The sequence below is a fragment of the Saccopteryx bilineata genome, chromosome 2 (assembly GCF_036850765.1).
Source record: "Saccopteryx bilineata isolate mSacBil1 chromosome 2, mSacBil1_pri_phased_curated, whole genome shotgun sequence".
NCBI lineage: Eukaryota > Metazoa > Chordata > Mammalia > Chiroptera > Emballonuridae > Saccopteryx > Saccopteryx bilineata.
Window position 1 is genome coordinate 389,543,268 of NC_089491.1, and position 15,915 is coordinate 389,559,182.

General features: G+C 52.5%; 1 protein-coding gene across 1 annotated transcript in view; it reads left to right on the plus strand.

Moving 5' to 3' along the window:
• Positions 1 to 15,231, plus strand: part of DNAH9 (dynein axonemal heavy chain 9) — a 263,946-nt gene extending 248,715 nt beyond the window's left edge. Inside the window, exons 63-69 of the mRNA XM_066264311.1 lie at positions 534 to 761; positions 3,126 to 3,317; positions 4,827 to 5,018; positions 6,985 to 7,155; positions 11,947 to 12,129; positions 13,152 to 13,541; positions 14,915 to 15,231. Of these exons, the coding sequence (XP_066120408.1) occupies positions 534 to 761; positions 3,126 to 3,317; positions 4,827 to 5,018; positions 6,985 to 7,155; positions 11,947 to 12,129; positions 13,152 to 13,541; positions 14,915 to 15,142 (1,584 nt within the window). The 3' untranslated portion in view covers positions 15,143 to 15,231. The remainder of the gene's footprint in view (positions 1 to 533; positions 762 to 3,125; positions 3,318 to 4,826; positions 5,019 to 6,984; positions 7,156 to 11,946; positions 12,130 to 13,151; positions 13,542 to 14,914) is intronic.
• The last annotated feature ends 684 nt before the right edge of the window (positions 15,232 to 15,915 follow it).

Genomic DNA, 15,915 nt, shown 5'->3' on the forward strand with positions numbered 1-15,915 from the left:
GGGGAAGGCCGCAGCAGCAGGATGTTTTGGCTGCTGGTCACCTCCCATGCATTTTAAGGAACTTCTGGTGTATTTTTCTATTGTGTTACACGTTTAACATTCTTGGTTACACGCACGACTGGAACCTCACATGTGTAACTACTAGAAACTAGCCTCTTCTTCTCTGCTTTTTAATTTATTTAGAAAATTAAATCTAACGGGGTGGCATGGATCAGTAAGAGTCCGTAGGTTTCAAGCTGGACCAGAAACCCTGTGGGGAGGGCGGGGGGTTCGAGAGTCCGTGCCACAGCAATTTCTCTGAGACACGGTCAGCTCTGAGAACACCGTGCCGAGAGACTCGGGCTATCAGGGGGATGGGCTCGATTGCAGGGTCCCCAGTACCAGGAACCCCGACATTCACACGGCAATGGGATTTCGAAGCTGAGGCCGCTCCGTCCCTAGCTGCCTCCTTGGTAACTGTTTCCGGTGAACGGAAGCAAATGCCTATATCGTGTGTGTGTGTGTGTGGGGGGGGGGTCCATCTTTCCCACCAGAACATCCACCTGGTGGCCAAGTGGCTGAGCACCCTGGAGAGGAGGCTGGAGGAGCACGGGGAGCACAGCCACCCCGCGTTCAGGGTCTTCCTCAGCGCAGAGCCCGCGCCCTCCCCGGAGGGCCACCTCATCCCCCAGGGCATCCTGGAGAACTCCATTAAAGTCACCAGCGAGCCCCCCACAGGCATGCACGCCAACCTGCACAAGGCCCTGGACCACTTCACTCAGGTATGGCCCAGGGAGGGGGGGGAGGGGGGGAGGGGGGGAGGGGGGAAGGGGGGAGGGGAGGGGAGCTGACTCTGGGGGGGGGGCTGTGAGGCAGTGCCCAGCGGCACAAGGCATCCTCTGAGACTGACTTCTGCCCTGTGTCAGTGGAAAACAACTTCCAAACCTGCAGGAATTCTTTACGGGTTGATTTGAGCCAAAGTGTCGACAAGTGCCGGGAAGCAAAGTCTCAACGGATTGAGGAAAATGCTCCGGAAAATGGCGGTCTCACCACTTATTTTATACGTCAGAATCAAAGGGGAAGACATAGGGGTCACATGAAATTGGTGATAGATTAGGGAGGCGGAGAAGGCAAAGCCGGGAAATCTCTGGGATGGGGTAAAAGTGAAAACGTCTGTGTTGTTGAAACACTTACATAGGCAGGTACGGGGCAGCTACAGTTAATGGTTCACAGAACAAGAACAGGGAGGGGTCTGTCGACTTCTGCTCTGGTGAGATGTCTGGCCTGCTGGAGAGGGAAGATGACTCTTCCATTCCAAAGGCCTATGATCAGGCGCATTATCGTGGATGCAAAAGACAGCAGACAGGCTTGAGTAAAAGCAAGCACTGACCTCTGTTTAGAGCAGGGGTCCCCAAACTACGGCCTGCGGGCCGCATGCGGCCCCCTGAGGCCATTTATCCGGCCCCCACCGCACTTCTGGAAGGGGCACCTCTTTCATTGGTGGTCAGTGAGAGGAGCATAGTTCCCATTGAAATACTGGTCAGTTTGTTGATTTAAATTTACTTGTTCTTTATTTAAAATATTGTATTTGTTCCCGTTCTGTTTTTTTTTTTTACTTTAAAATAAGATATGTGCAGGCCCTGGCCGGTTGGCTCAGCGGTAGAGCGTCGGCCTGGCGTACGGGGGACCTGGGTTCAATTCCCGGCCAGGGCACATAGGAGAAGTGCCATTTGCTTCTCCTCCCCCACCCCCTCCTTCCTCTCTGTCTCTCTCTTCCCCTCCCGCAGCCAAGGCTCCATTGGAGCAAAGATGGCCCGGGCGCTGGGGATGGCTCCTTGGCCTCTGCCCCAGGAGCTAGAGTGGCTCTGGTCGCGGCAGAGCAACACCCTGGAGGGGCAGAGCATCGCCCCCTGGTGGGCAGAGCGTTGCCCCTGGTGGGCGTGCCGGGTGGATCCCGGTCGGGCGCATGCGGGAGTCTGTCTGACTATCTCTCCCCGTTTCCAGCTTCAGAAAAATACAAAAAAAAAAAAAGTAAGATATGTGCAGTGTGCATAGGGATTTGTTCATAGTTTTTTTATAGTCCGGCCCTCCAATGGTCTGAGGGACAGTGAACTGGCCCCCTGTGTAAAAAGTTTGGGGACCCCTGATTTAGAGCAAGTTCTTCCCTCGGACGTGACTACCCTCCAGGAACTGCTTTTAGTTAGCAAGGTTTGATCTAGACCATCCTGGGGTTACCTTAGTTCCCTGAGTCCGCGAGGCCCCTGACTTTCCCTGAGCTTCTCCGGTCCAGTTTGTGACCACATCTTGATTTATTAAAAAATATATATTTTTATTTTCACCCACATCTGTGTCTACTCAATACAACCCAGTGCTCAATTCTCAGCTATTTCTGGGGGAACCTAGTTCAGGGTCTTTCTCTGGCAAGAGGTTTGGGGGGGGGGGGCAAATCCACATGTTTAATAAAGATTCCAGGATAGAAGAGGGCATGTCGCTGGAGCCCGAACTGATGGGATTTACTGGTCACACACTTACTGGACCAGCACACTCCCTTCAGGCAAGGGGCCGGCACTCACGCTCAGACGACAGCGGCGGACTGCTGCAGGCATCTGGGCCTCGGGCCTTCCAGTTAGCCCGGGGTCAGGGAGCGGCGATCCAGCCGTGGAATGGAGCCCTGTGTTCGACTCTTTTTGTTGAGAAATTAAACTTAATAAGGTGACATAGGTTCCGTGTTGGGTAGAAAAGCATGGCAGGAAGGCAGGAAATAAGAGACGATGCTGGGGGAGCCCCCCCCCAGGGTAAAGTGGTGTGAACATGACAAACACATTCACTCCGCTTGAGAACGCCATGAGCGCCCCCGTGTGGGCAGACGTGAGCTGTGCACCAAACCGGGCGTTAGAACCTGACTGTAAACCTTAACTCGAAGTCTAAACTAAAACCCACCCTCCGCTGGGTCGCCTCAGACCCCGACCCCGACCCGTGCCTGTCCGCAGTGCAGTCTGTAGTCCCCACTGTACCCAGCTCAGAGCCTAACCAGGACGTAGGGCAACCTGACCTGAAGAAACCCCACCCCCTGACCCACCCCCTGAAATGCCCCGCAGAACGGCCGCTCCCTCCGTGCTACTCCGCTTGCGACACTTCTCTTTCAGGACACCCTGGAGATGTGTTCCCGGGAAACGGAGTTCAAGGGCATCCTCTTTTCCCTCTGTTACTTCCACGCGGTGGTGGCAGAAAGACGGAAGTTTGGGCCCCAGGGGTGGAACCGTTCCTACCCGTTCAACACCGGGGACCTCACCATCTCCGTGAATGTGCTCTATAACTTCCTGGAGGCCAACGCCAAGGTGAGGGTGCTGGCCGGCTCCCGGCAGGTCGGGGGGGCCACCTTCAAGAGGGAAGAGGGGGCGTCAGCGCAGGGAGGGGGGGCGCGCGTATGCACCCGTCAGGAGTGAGGAAGTACAGCTTACCCATGTGCTCACCCCGGGGCAGCGTGAGGCCCAGAGAAGTAGCACAGAAGCTCAGGTGCTTCTGTGTCTCACACCTGATGTGAGTCAGCCCCCCTTCTGTGTCTCACACCTGGTGTGAGTCAGCCCCCCCTTCTGTGTCTCACACCTGGTGTGAGTCAGCCCCCCGCCCCGGAGTCAGCCCCCCCTTCTGTGTCTCACACCTGGTGTGAGTCAGCCCCCCCCCCTGTGTCTCACACCTGGTGTGAGTCAGCCCCCCCTTCTGTGTCTCACACCTGGTGTGAGTCAGCCTCCCCTTCTGTGTCTCACACCTGGTGTGAGTCAGCCCCCCCCTTCTGTGTCTCACACCTGGTGTGAGTCAGCCCCCCCCTTCTGTGTCTCACACCTGGTGTGAGTCAGCGCCCCGCCCCCAGAGTGCACAGACCACCCTGCGTGCTCACAGCTCCGCAGGGCACCGTGGATTGCTGAGAAGAGCGCCCCCTCCCCACGTGCACCTGATACAAATTCCCAGTTGAATTAGCCGAGGACGCAGAACTTCTCTGGGGAGCTCGGCCCCTCACAGAGGCAGGGTCTCACGAAGCTGAAGCAGCAGCCACACCCTGCTACACCTTGTCTCCTTCCTTCTGTCTGACGTTCCTGGTTCAGAGAAAACGCACTCACAGACCCGTGCTCCTCCACTGAAGGAAAGTTCACGCCATCAACGCTCCTCTGGGTCAGAGGACAAACACAGCCTCCTCCTTTCTGGTGGGGACATAGATCAGGCCCAGGGGCCCTGAGCGGCCCCTCTGCCTCCAGCTCCTGGCTGGGAAGCCCACCGCCCCTCTGCCTCCAGCTCTGGACCACCGGGAAGCCCTGAGCAGCCCCTCTGCCTCCAGCTCGGACCGGAAGCCCACTGCCCCCCCCACACACACACATACTTCGTCCCTTGATCTGCGGCACTGGGACAAGGCTCTCCCCGGGGGCTTCTGCCCACACCTTCAACAGCAGCCAACTTGCCCGCCACAGTTCATTCCCTCTGGACTTTCCAGGAGACCATGAATGACTATGCTAATTAACGGCAGGACAGGAGACACGCACCTTGGTCTGCATTTTCCTCCATTCGACATTGGCCCGTGGATAGGACTTGTTGGTAGAGCCAGTCTCCATTGTCACAGTTCACGACCACGAGAGGGGACACATGTATGCCAGGGGTCGGCATCTCGCCTCACTTCAGCCTTTGGTGTAATGTTTCAAGCTTTAACGAGCTGCCGTGTGAACCAGACCCTGCGGGGCATTAGCATTGCTCCTAATCTCGAGGAGCATCCCATCTTGTGGCTCATGCTGCGCCCACACACGGGGCCAGCCGGGTGCCTGAGTGGCGGGCCTTTCTCTCTTTGCCTCGGCCCTCAGGTCCCCTATGACGACCTGCGTTACCTCTTTGGAGAGATTATGTACGGAGGCCACATCACCGACGACTGGGACAGGAGGCTCTGCAGGACGTACCTGGAGGAGTTCATTAAACCAGAAATGTTTGAAGGAGAGCTGTCCCTGGCCCCCGGCTTCCCCTACCCCGGCAACATGGACTACAACGGGTACCATCAGGTAAGGTTCTGCCCTTTCCTCCTCGCAGCGGACAGGCGCCCACTGGGGACCTGGGTCTCCCTTCCATGCTGCTCTGTGGCCTAGGCACGCTCACGCAGGCCCAGGGAAGAACGGCTTCAAGAGCCACGCTGATACCAAGGGTGGTTCTCAGCCCCGAGTCTGCCCTGTTCAATTTGAGAGCTGCAGGACCTCTAGCCTCAAATTCATGATACAATTAAGCCTTGGGAGACCTTCTTATTCTAGACGTTTCGTTCAATAATTGTGCGTGTTGCTCTTTTCTACAAATAACATTTGGGGCCGTTCATTTGATTGTTTTCATTCAGGATATTGACAAAGCCATTAGGAGCAAAATTTCAGGTTAGAACTTCGCTAGCTTTTGCTCCAGTTTATATCGGTGATTCTAAATGTCTTCAAAGCGACGTGATCTTGCGGGCAGATCACTCATTTCTATTCTTTGTGGGTTGCTATGACTGCAGGTGCACATGCCCACGTACACAAAGAAAAACATTCCAATGAGGCTTGTTTATACTATTACTCTGGGTTTTTATGTTATTATTCCTATAGATATTTCTAAGGTGCTCATCTGTGCCTGTTTAGCCTGCCATGGAAAATATATTCCAAGATTTTTTTTTCCAAATATTTTGGTTGCTTGACTTTTGAAGATGCCTAAAAGAACTTTGAATACTAAACTTAAGAGAAATTCTGGTCATAGAAACATTAGCTACAAGCTTTAAATTTATGTTACTTCAAAAAAGTCATTCAATCCAGGGAAAAAAAGGGACCTGTGAGAAGAAATTAGAAACAATAGGACTCTAAAAAGTAAGAGAATTTATTTTTTAAAGAACTACTTGGCCAAAAGCTTTCCAGGCTTTTAGACAAGAAAGTTGTGCAAGAGCGTCCCCTAGTGTCTCTGGGGCAGTTTGACAAGAGACTGGAGTCAGTACGGGCAATAAGAACTTGGTTTGCAAACCTCCAAATAACTGAGGTAGATTTTCCTTTTCTTCATTCCTCCCTTTAATCTGTCAGTTAATAGATAGTTATAAAGAACCACCAAGAAGTCCAGAACTGTGCCAGCTTCTGAAAGAAATATAAAAATAAATGCAAATTTGCCTTGAAGAAAGATTCTATGTACTAACACCAAGAAATCGTTGAAGTCAAATTAGGAGCTAAACTTGAAGGATCTTTTTCTCACTTTCACAGAAAGAACTGTACTCAGAGAATATTTGGAAAAGAAAGGAAGCCTTCATGCTGAAGAAGACTTTTATTTTTAGGGACAGCAGATGGTGGCCCACCATAAGTGACACTGAGATGTGCTATTGGGGGGACACACACTGTGTTAAAAATTGTAAGTGAGACTATGTATCACCGGAGGCAGGAACTCTCTGGTGCACAGAAAAGCTCGCCTAGTCCTGCACCCGACTCTCACGTCCATTTTGCACGTGTTGTTCCGTGTTTGCACTGAAGTGTGTCATCCCTGGTTCGGCTAAACAGGAGGGAGAGGAAAGGGAGTCAAGGGGAAGAGGTCTCTGGTCCTAGAAGAAGTTGAACAAAGGTACCAGGTGAGGCTGAGTATTTCCAAAAGGCGCTGAGAAGCTCTCCTCCTGTGCAGAAGGACAGGTGTGCGTCAGGAAGCAGTGGGAGCAGGTGAGGTTAGAGATGCGCAAACTCCTCTAAATTCCCAACCGGAGGACGACCTCAGGAGTAGGGGCGTTCTGGAAAACCAACTCAGCATTTAAAAACTAGTGGTGTGGAGGGAAGGCCAGGGGCGAGGCGACGGTGTGCCCTGGTGGGTGGACAGCGCGCTGACCACTGCCAGCGCGGGCGAGCAGGGCTCACTGGGACCGCCGAGGGAACACTGCTGTCCTGAGCCTGCTCCGCCCCGCTGACCATCCTTTGGAGTAGGAAACCACGTGGGAGATGGGGGCGTCGTGGTTTGTTTCTGAGTGAGCCTGCCCTTGACTCCTAGTACATTGACGCCGCGCTGCCCCCGGAGTCCCCGTACCTCTACGGCCTCCACCCCAACGCAGAGATCGGCTTCCTGACCCAGACCTCAGAAAAGCTCTTCCGCACGCTGCTGGAGCTGCAACCCCGGGACAGCCCAGCCGGAGAGGGAGCCGCGGCCACGAGAGAAGAAAAGGTATGGGGAGGGGTTGCCCGAGACCGCTCGGGGAGCTGGGGAGCTGAGGATTGCAGGCGGAGACCCTGCTCTGTCCTCCCACGGGCCGGGCCGGGCCGGGCCGCATCGGCAGTGCAGGCGGACTCCTGAGCGCACCTTCCCCGCCAGGACCCCTGTGCGCACCTTCCCCGCGCACGCGGACCCCTTTGTGCACCTTCCCCGCGCGCACGCGGACCCCTGTGCGCACCTTCCCCGCGCACGCGGACATCCAACCTCAATAGACCTGCTCTTCGATCCAAGAGCCCTTCCCCTTCCTCAGTCAGGTCACCATGCTGGCCATCTGGCGACATCACGGGAAGTCCCTGCCATTGGGTTCGCGTTGCGAGTCCACCCAAAGTTCACTTCGATTCAGTGTGTCTGCCAAGGGGAAGGAGGTGAACCGCGGTGGTTTGGGAAGCTGGAAACCGACCCCATGACTCCTTGACAGCAATGCCGGGTGGGAAAGCTGGTCCTGAAAACCTCCACCCTCATCCCACCAAGTACCATCTTAGTACCACCAAGCAGATGATGCTCGTTTGGATTCACTCATCCTCTTTATGACAAAAATAGCTTCTCTCTGAGTGAATGACATTTAAGCAGAGCCTCCTAACACACACCGTCAAGTGCTGCTGAGCACAGGACCTCCAGGAATTTGGGGAAGATACGGGGGAATTTGGAGGTAGAAAAAGGAGGTACGGGTCTGGGGACGACCAGCGGCAATGCGAGGACCCCGCTCCTGGCGCGGGCAGAGCAGAGGGCAGGAAAGGAAGGGGCTCCGAAATGGAGGTTCTCCCTGACGTGTTTCCTGAGACCAGTTCATTCATCCCCGGAGAGACCCACCCCTTCCCACCGCCACACCACAACCGCTCCCTGGACGCGAGATTCTGCGGGGTTTACGAGGAACCCTGCTTGGAAGAGGAAGGGCTAGGAGGCCTGGGGAGTCATCAAGTTTTTAAGCTCCAGGGATTTTTAGAAAACAAACTGCCTGACACTGAGGGAGCTGTCCTGCTGTTTAAGGTGCGGACTGGTGTCAGTAAATTAGTGGCTCTCTAATTTCAATACACCTCGGAACGAACAAAGAAGCTTGAAATCTTAACTCTGAGTCTGGGGTCAGGCCCAGGGATCTGCACCCTAACGAGCTTGATGCCGTTGCACGTACTTCGAGAAAGATGCCCGGAATCATGCGGTCAGGCTGTTCCACCATTTGAGGCAGAAGATAGAATTTGAGAACAAAAGAAGAAGAAAAAAGAAATTTTACATGACCTAGAATCTAAACTGTGTAGAACAGAAAACATGCCTAGCTTTAAAACTATCAAACGCTGGGGTGATGTAGGCGGCAGACTTAGGGTTCTCCGGGCGACGTTCAAAGGCGCATCTAGTTCTTGTCATTTTCTTATCCCTTTTTTCCAACTATCTCCCAGAATAATGTGTGTGTGCGTGTGTGTGTGTGTGTGTGTGTGTTTCAGAAATGGATAAACTATGATCACTTGCCAAACTAGAAAAACCTCTTAGTACCACAGGTATGAGGAACTGGGCAAATTTTGCTAATGTACAAAAAAAAATTCTACATCTGGGAAAAGAAGGAAAGAAAAGAGGAGAGGAGGGGATGAAAGACACAAAATAAATTCATAATCATTGGCCATCATAATACCAATGGCCAATGATAATATTCTCAGAGTCACTCATGATGGAATGAAACTAAGTGAAATGTCATCTTTCACCGAGTGGTAAAGATCTTTCAGTGTGATAGTATCTAGTGACAAGGGCATAGGAGAACAACCACTCTCATCTCTGCTGGTAGGAGTTTAAATTGCAGAAGTTTTTGCCCATGGCTACTAAAACTTTTAAATGTTCATATTTTTTTACTCATAATTCTATATGTAGGAATTCAGCCAGTGGGAACACTCAAAAGTGCATGGATTTTATGATATATTTATTTATTGTAGGATTGCTTACAGTAGTAGAAATAATAAACAGACCCAATATCCAACAGGGGAATGACACAATAAACTATGGTCTGCCAAAACAGTAAAATAATGTATAGTGTTTAAAAGGAAAAAAAAAACAAAACAAAATAAGGCAAATCCCCATGTTCCAACAAGGAAATGTGTCCAATATTTATTATAAGGTGAAAAAGGCAAACTGGAAAAGCTACGTGTAGTATAACTCTGTTAGTGATTGACAGGAAGGGAAGGGGAGGGGAAGGAAGACATAACAGACAGGATAACTATGGGGACGGTGGGTGGACGGGTGGGTGAGTGGATGGATGATGGGGGGGTGAGTGGGTGGATAGATGAATGGATGGCTGGATAGATGAAGAATGACTGGAGGATGAATAATGTGTGGGTGGGTTGGTGAGTGGGTGGGCGGATGGATGGATGGATGGATGGAATTATATGCATTGAAGGATACCTGCAAGAATTATAAACTCCAAAATTAGCAATTAGTGATTCTTGCCCCCCCCCTTTGAGAACATAGGAAAAGTTGAAGGGGGGTTTTGCTTCTAATGTCATATGGATCTGTAATGTTTAGATATTCTTGGTAAGCATTTGTCACACACACCCCCCCCCAGTAAAAGGCTTGTGTGAGTAAAGTAGGCCGCATCCCTTGGAGCCCACTCCTCCCACCTGAAGGAGCCCGTGGGCTCCTCTGAGCAGGAGAGGGACTTGTCTATGTCTGCGGACCTGCTCCCTTCATTAACAGCCCTCCCGTCCTCACGCCTGGCCCCTCACGCTCTGCGGTGGCCTGGTGGGTGACAGAGTAGAACTCTGTGTCCCCACATCCGGCGTCTTTTGGAACAAGGCCTCCAGACTCTCTTTCCGTCTCCTTGTGAATAACGTCCAATGGCAGCTCACTGTTCAAGGGCTGTTTCTTCAATTCCACTCCAGAGACAGAAATGCGATGTAATTTTAGCGGTCTGTCTGCCGCGCGAGCAGCAGCTTCCAGGCACCATAAAAATTCCATTCCAGGTTCTGCTGTGACAGCACCAGCAGCCCATTTGTGACAGGGTGATGAGTTTTACTTTTTTTTTCCCCCTTAACATCAGCTCCTTTCCTAGAGAATGTATCATATGTTAACAATACCAGGTAAAGTGATTATTAATAATCCTTTACATTTATATAGTGTCTTTTTTTATAGCTTTCAGGTGCTATCACATTCATCAACTCATTTGATTTGATCTTTACATCCGCCCTGGGAATTGGGGGAGAAGGGGACAGGTGGAGAAAAAAACGCTCTTAGGCATTTATACAGATACGGAAAATTCATACCTAAACGATTCACTAAGATTCACATGGGTAACGCCCAAAAGAACCGTATTAACTCAGTCGGGGTTCTCTGGTGGTGCGCAAGAGAGACCCGCTGAGCTGAGTGAAAGAGGCCAGGAATAGCTCCCCATATCAGCAGCATCGTGAGGAAGGAGAGGAGCCACGTGGTTCTGGGGTTCAGGGGACAGACAAGTGGACAGTCCTTTGCGGGGCTCTTCCATCCTGGCAGTGGCTCCAGCCACCTTCTGTCCCTGAATCTCAGTCTTGAGATTCCAATTTTCATACTCCAGTTGGCCTACTTGGGTCATGGGATGACTGTACCTCAAAACAATGGGGAAGAGGTCATTTCATAAAGGAGAGAGAGACGTCTTAAGAAGAGGGGAGAGCAATGATGGACGGACGGGCAGACAGACAAACACTAGACACCCACCACTTGTATTTCAGGACCCAGAAAGGCCGGCACTCTCTCTGGCTGGCCCCCTGCCCTCTCCCCACCCCACTCCGCCCTTTTCTGCTGGCGCACGTTTTATTACGTCTGCGCTTGGTTTATTATATCTCTCTGCCGACAGACCGGGACTTGCTCGTTGACTTCAAAATGGCAGGCTCAGCCTCCATACACTTGTTCCCAAATAACTCGGTATCTCAGTGCCTCGAGTCCAGTTTTCCAGGAGAGGGCCCCTGGCTGTTCTAGCTGTCCTGGACTAATTAGCAAATAGCTGTGTGGCTGAAGAAATCATGGTGGGGTGGGGGGAGGTTCACGTGATAGGTGGGGGTGCTTCTTCCAGGACCCAAGGGCAGAAACCCCCAGGAAGCCTCCTGGGAACTCAGAATAGAATGTGTGTGTGTGTGTGTGTATATATAAATAAATAAAACGTATATAATAGAATGTATATAATATATATTGATATAGGAATCCTAGCTACAGAACGACCTGTACTCAGAATAGAATGAATATATATATACACACAGACACATATATAATGTATATAATAGAATGTATATAATATATATATTTTGATATAAGAATCCTAGGTACAGAATGACCTGTACTCAGAATAGAATGAATATATATACATATATAATGTATATAATATATATATTGATATAGAAATCCTAGGTACAGAACGACCTGTACTCAGAATAGAATGAATATATACATATACATACATACTTCACATGGCCCACAGTGACCACCACACTTGGCCCAAGTCTGTCCCGTGCCTTTCTAATTTGACTCTCACAGGTAACCGTTTCAATCTGAGTTTCAGCAACTCCCAGTTCTTGGAAAGACATCTGTGCCCCTTGTTTAAGCTAGCCGCACACGTCACAGCCGGTGAAGAGGCCATGTGGTAGCTGGTCCTCCAGCCCGGACCTAAGTGGGCAGACAAGGGCGTGGCTGGCGGGCATGGATGACTGGCATCTTCCTCGCTTGCGGTACTAGGAGAAACTGAAGTCCCTCTCAGAATTAGAGCCCTTTCTTAACCCCGTGTCTCCTGCGGTGCGGCAGGTGAAGGCTGTGCTGGAAGACATACTGGAGCGGGTGGCGGACGAGTTTAACATCCCGGAGCTGATGGCCAAGGTGGCAGAGCGCACCCCCTACGCGGTCGTCGCCTTCCAGGAGTGCGCGCGGATGAACACGCTGACCGGAGAGATCCGGGGCTCGCTTCGGGAGCTGCGCCTGGGCCTGCAGGTGGGTGGGGTCTCGCGTGGGAGGGGTCGCAGGCGGGTGGGGTCTCGCGTGGGAGGGAGGCCGACCCCCTTGAAGGGAGACGGGCTCCAGGGACCTGGCAGCTGCAGAGCAGGCCTCCTAAAGCAATGTAAGTGCCCGCGACGGTGTCACCCCCACAACCGGAGTCTGTTCCCACTGCGAGGAGTGACACACAGCCTGGAAGCCTGAAGCCGGGCTGAAGTCAGAATGAGCTGTGACCGGCTGGGCGGCATACGGGAGCTGCCCAGGGGCCCATACCCTGCATGACAACCCCCAGAGCAGGCCTGACACCCGAGAGGCCCCTGTGGACGTGGGCGACATGCTGACACGTGAGGCAGAAACGTGTGCTGGGTAAAAGCACAGGTCCTAGGCCGCTCGGGGTCCACTCCCGCCTCTCCCGGGTCCTCCCCGCGCGGCCTCAGCATGACGGCCATCTCACTGTCTGTGTCTTCATCAAACAGGGAGAAAGGCCCTATTTCACAGGGCTTTTGGAAGAATCAAGGACTGCCTTCAGAAACCAAACCGTTAGGCAATTTTAAGGCACTCTCTTCCAATGCTGGCTAAAGTTTATAAAGAAAGGCTTTCATTGAAAACCATCTGTAAATGAAACTTGATAGCCTTGTTTTTAAGCTGCATGCACAAGTCTGCAGCGTTGCTTGCAAAGGCTGGAGGAAAATCATGGAGTTCAAGTTTTAGGGGGGGAGGGTCCAACCAGCATGAGTGGTTTGAGGTCCGTAGAGGACCAGTCCACTACCACCAGCAGATGGATGTAGAATCCGATATCCGTGAAGCAGGGAGATTTAGACGATCAGCCTCCATAAGACAAAGCTCGCAAATCCTAGACAGGAAGGTCACTGCATCACCAACCCCTGGAGTCATCTCCTGTCTCCTTGAGGGCCACGAGGCAGAACTCCCTAAGGCTGGAGGGCCACGAGGCAGAACTCCCTAAGGCTGGTGTGGGGGACTTGCGGTCCCTGACTGTCTCCTCTCCTCTTTGTCTTCAGGGGGAGCTGAGCATGACCAGCGACATGGAGAACTTACAGAACGACCTGTACCTAGACACAGTGCCAGAGCGCTGGGCCAGGCGAGCCTACCCTTCCACGGCGGGCCTGGCGGCCTGGTGGGCGGACCTCCTCCGCAGAATCAAGGAGCTGGAGGCCTGGACAGGCGACTTTGCGATGCCCCCCACCGTGTGGCTGACAGGGTTCTTCAACCCCCGGTCCTTCCTGACGGCTGTAATGCAGTCTGGGGCCCGCGAGAACGGCTGGCCGCTAGACAGGAGGGCTCTGCACTGTGACGTGACAAAGAAGGCCAGAGAGGAGGTCAGAAGCCCTCCTCGGGAAGGGGCCTATGTCCACGGCCTCTTCATGGAAGGGGCTCGCTGGGACGCACAGGTACACCCTGGGATGGGCCAAGGGACATCCTCTGTGTGATGACTACATACTCACTGCCTTCCACTGAGTGTGATTACTAAAAGGGATGCCCCTGAATCTTCTGACTTAAATAATCTTCCCAGGCACTGAGGACAGCTCGGTTGGTCCGAGTACCGGTCCCAGAGGGGGATTGCCGTTGGGGCACATGTGAGAGTCTGTCTCTCTATCTCCCCTCCTCTCACTTTAAAAAATTAATTAATTAAATGAAATAAACCTTTGTTTTTAACTGCCAGGACTTCTGGTTGCCTTCGGTGTGCTAGTGTACACACAATGTCAATCTTCAAGGCGAGCGTATGGTACGCCCTTTCCTCAAGTGTTTTTGATAAGGAAACTTTTTGTTCCTCAGACTATTTCTCAGGACTAGTAGGAAAAACTACCCTAGACAGCTCTATCAAGACATTTCAGAGCCTGACCGGGTGGTGGCATAGTAGATAGAGCGTCGGACTGGGATTCAGAGGACCCAGGTTCGAGCCCTAAGGTTGCTGGCTTGAGGGCGAACTCATCTGCTTGAGCATGGGATTGCCGGCCTGAGCGTGGGATCACAGACCCCATGGTCGCTGGCTTGAGTCCAAGGTCACTGGCTTGAGCAATGGGTCACTCACTCTGCTGTAGCCCCCTCCCCCCCCCCCCCGTCAAGGCATATATGAGAAAGCAATCAATGAACTAAGGTGCCACAATGAAGAATTGATGCTTGTCATCTCTCTCCATCCATCTGCCTGTCCCTCCTATCTGTCCCTCTATAAGTCTTTCTATGTCTCTCTCTCTCACACACACACACACACAAAAAGAAAATCTCAGAAAACCAATAGAGAGGCACCCAACTGAGAAGCTGCAAGGCCAGGTCCCTTGCCATGAGTAAAGATGGAGAAGGCAGCTTCCTCTGCCCCCTTAGAGGGTGGATGAGGTCCCAGAAGACACTGGAACACCATCAGACCAAAGCTTTAAAAGCTAAAGCGTTTGCTGGTAGCGGCGTTGTACTCGTCTTGAGGTCCCCCTGCACCTAGCCATGACATCTGGAAAACAGTCACCTGCAACATGCTCAGGAAGAAAGGAATAAATCAAAAGATAAAACTAGGAAAAGACTCAAGCTTCAAAGGGATCCATCTGTGTGTGAAAAAAATACCAGCTTGTGGAACTCCCCCTCACAGAGTGAGTTAGGCGAGAAAGCAGTTACCAGAAGCGTCGGCCCCAGAGGGTTGAACGAGCCCGGGAGCCGAGTGGGTGTGGCGGCAGCCGGCCCTTCCCGGTCTTCCCCTCCTGGGTCTCCGGCCGGGAGAAGGCGGGCTGAGGCCCAGGTCTGATCTAACATGGCTCCTCTCCCGTTCTGTCCTCAGGCTGGGGTCCTCGCCGAGGCCAAGCTCCAGGACCTGACCCCCGCCATGCCTGTGATGTTCATCAAGGCCCTTCCTGCCGATACGCCCGGTGGCCGCGGCGTCTACCCCTGTCCCGTGTACAGGACGCGTCAGCGGGGACCCACCTACGTGTGGACTTTCCACCTGAAGACCAAGGAGAGCCCATCCCGGTGGGTGTTGGCTGGCGTCGCCCTGCTTCTCCAGAGTTAAGTTTCCTGCAGGGCCACCGAGCCAACGAGGCCGGGCAGGAGGCTGGCCGGAGGGACAAGGTTGGGGTTGGATGAGGCCATAGACATGGAGAAAAGACCAGAAATCGCGAGGACTCACAGTTGCACAGAATTCCTTTAGGGAACTCGGACAGCCGGGCCCACAGCAGGTCTAGGAGGCAGGGGAGAGGCACATTGTGACACGGAACCTTTCCGAATAAAGTGGTGTTTGTTCTTCAACTGTGTCCGGTCCAAGCTTTGAGAGGTGCTGGATCATAAATGATCTTGAAGAGCCCGGGAGAACAAGCTCCAGACGCGAGCCCTGGTGGTGCTGTACGCACTGGGCCCGCGCTCCGACTCCCTTCCTCCAGAGATGGGCGCCACAGGCATCGCTCCTAAGCCAGCTGGCATGCTCACAGGCTCCCCGGGGGACGGGAATGCACATCATGGTTTGAGGAACGCTACTCTGGACCAGGAGTCACCAAACTGTTCCTGTAAAGGATCCTAGTAAACAGTTTAGGCTTTGTAGGGCATAGAGTTTTGTGGCAACTGCTCAATTCTGCCAGTGGCCCCCAAAGTAGCCATAGACAATAGACAACAAACATATAAACAAATGGATATGGCCACAGTCCAGTGAAATTTTATTTACAAAAACAGGTGGTGAGCCATATTTTGCTGATCATCACTCTAGAGGATAAGGGAAGAATATATCCTTCCTTCACTCATTCACAAAACCATTTAGTAAATCTTTATGTAACGTCTACTACAGGGGTCGGG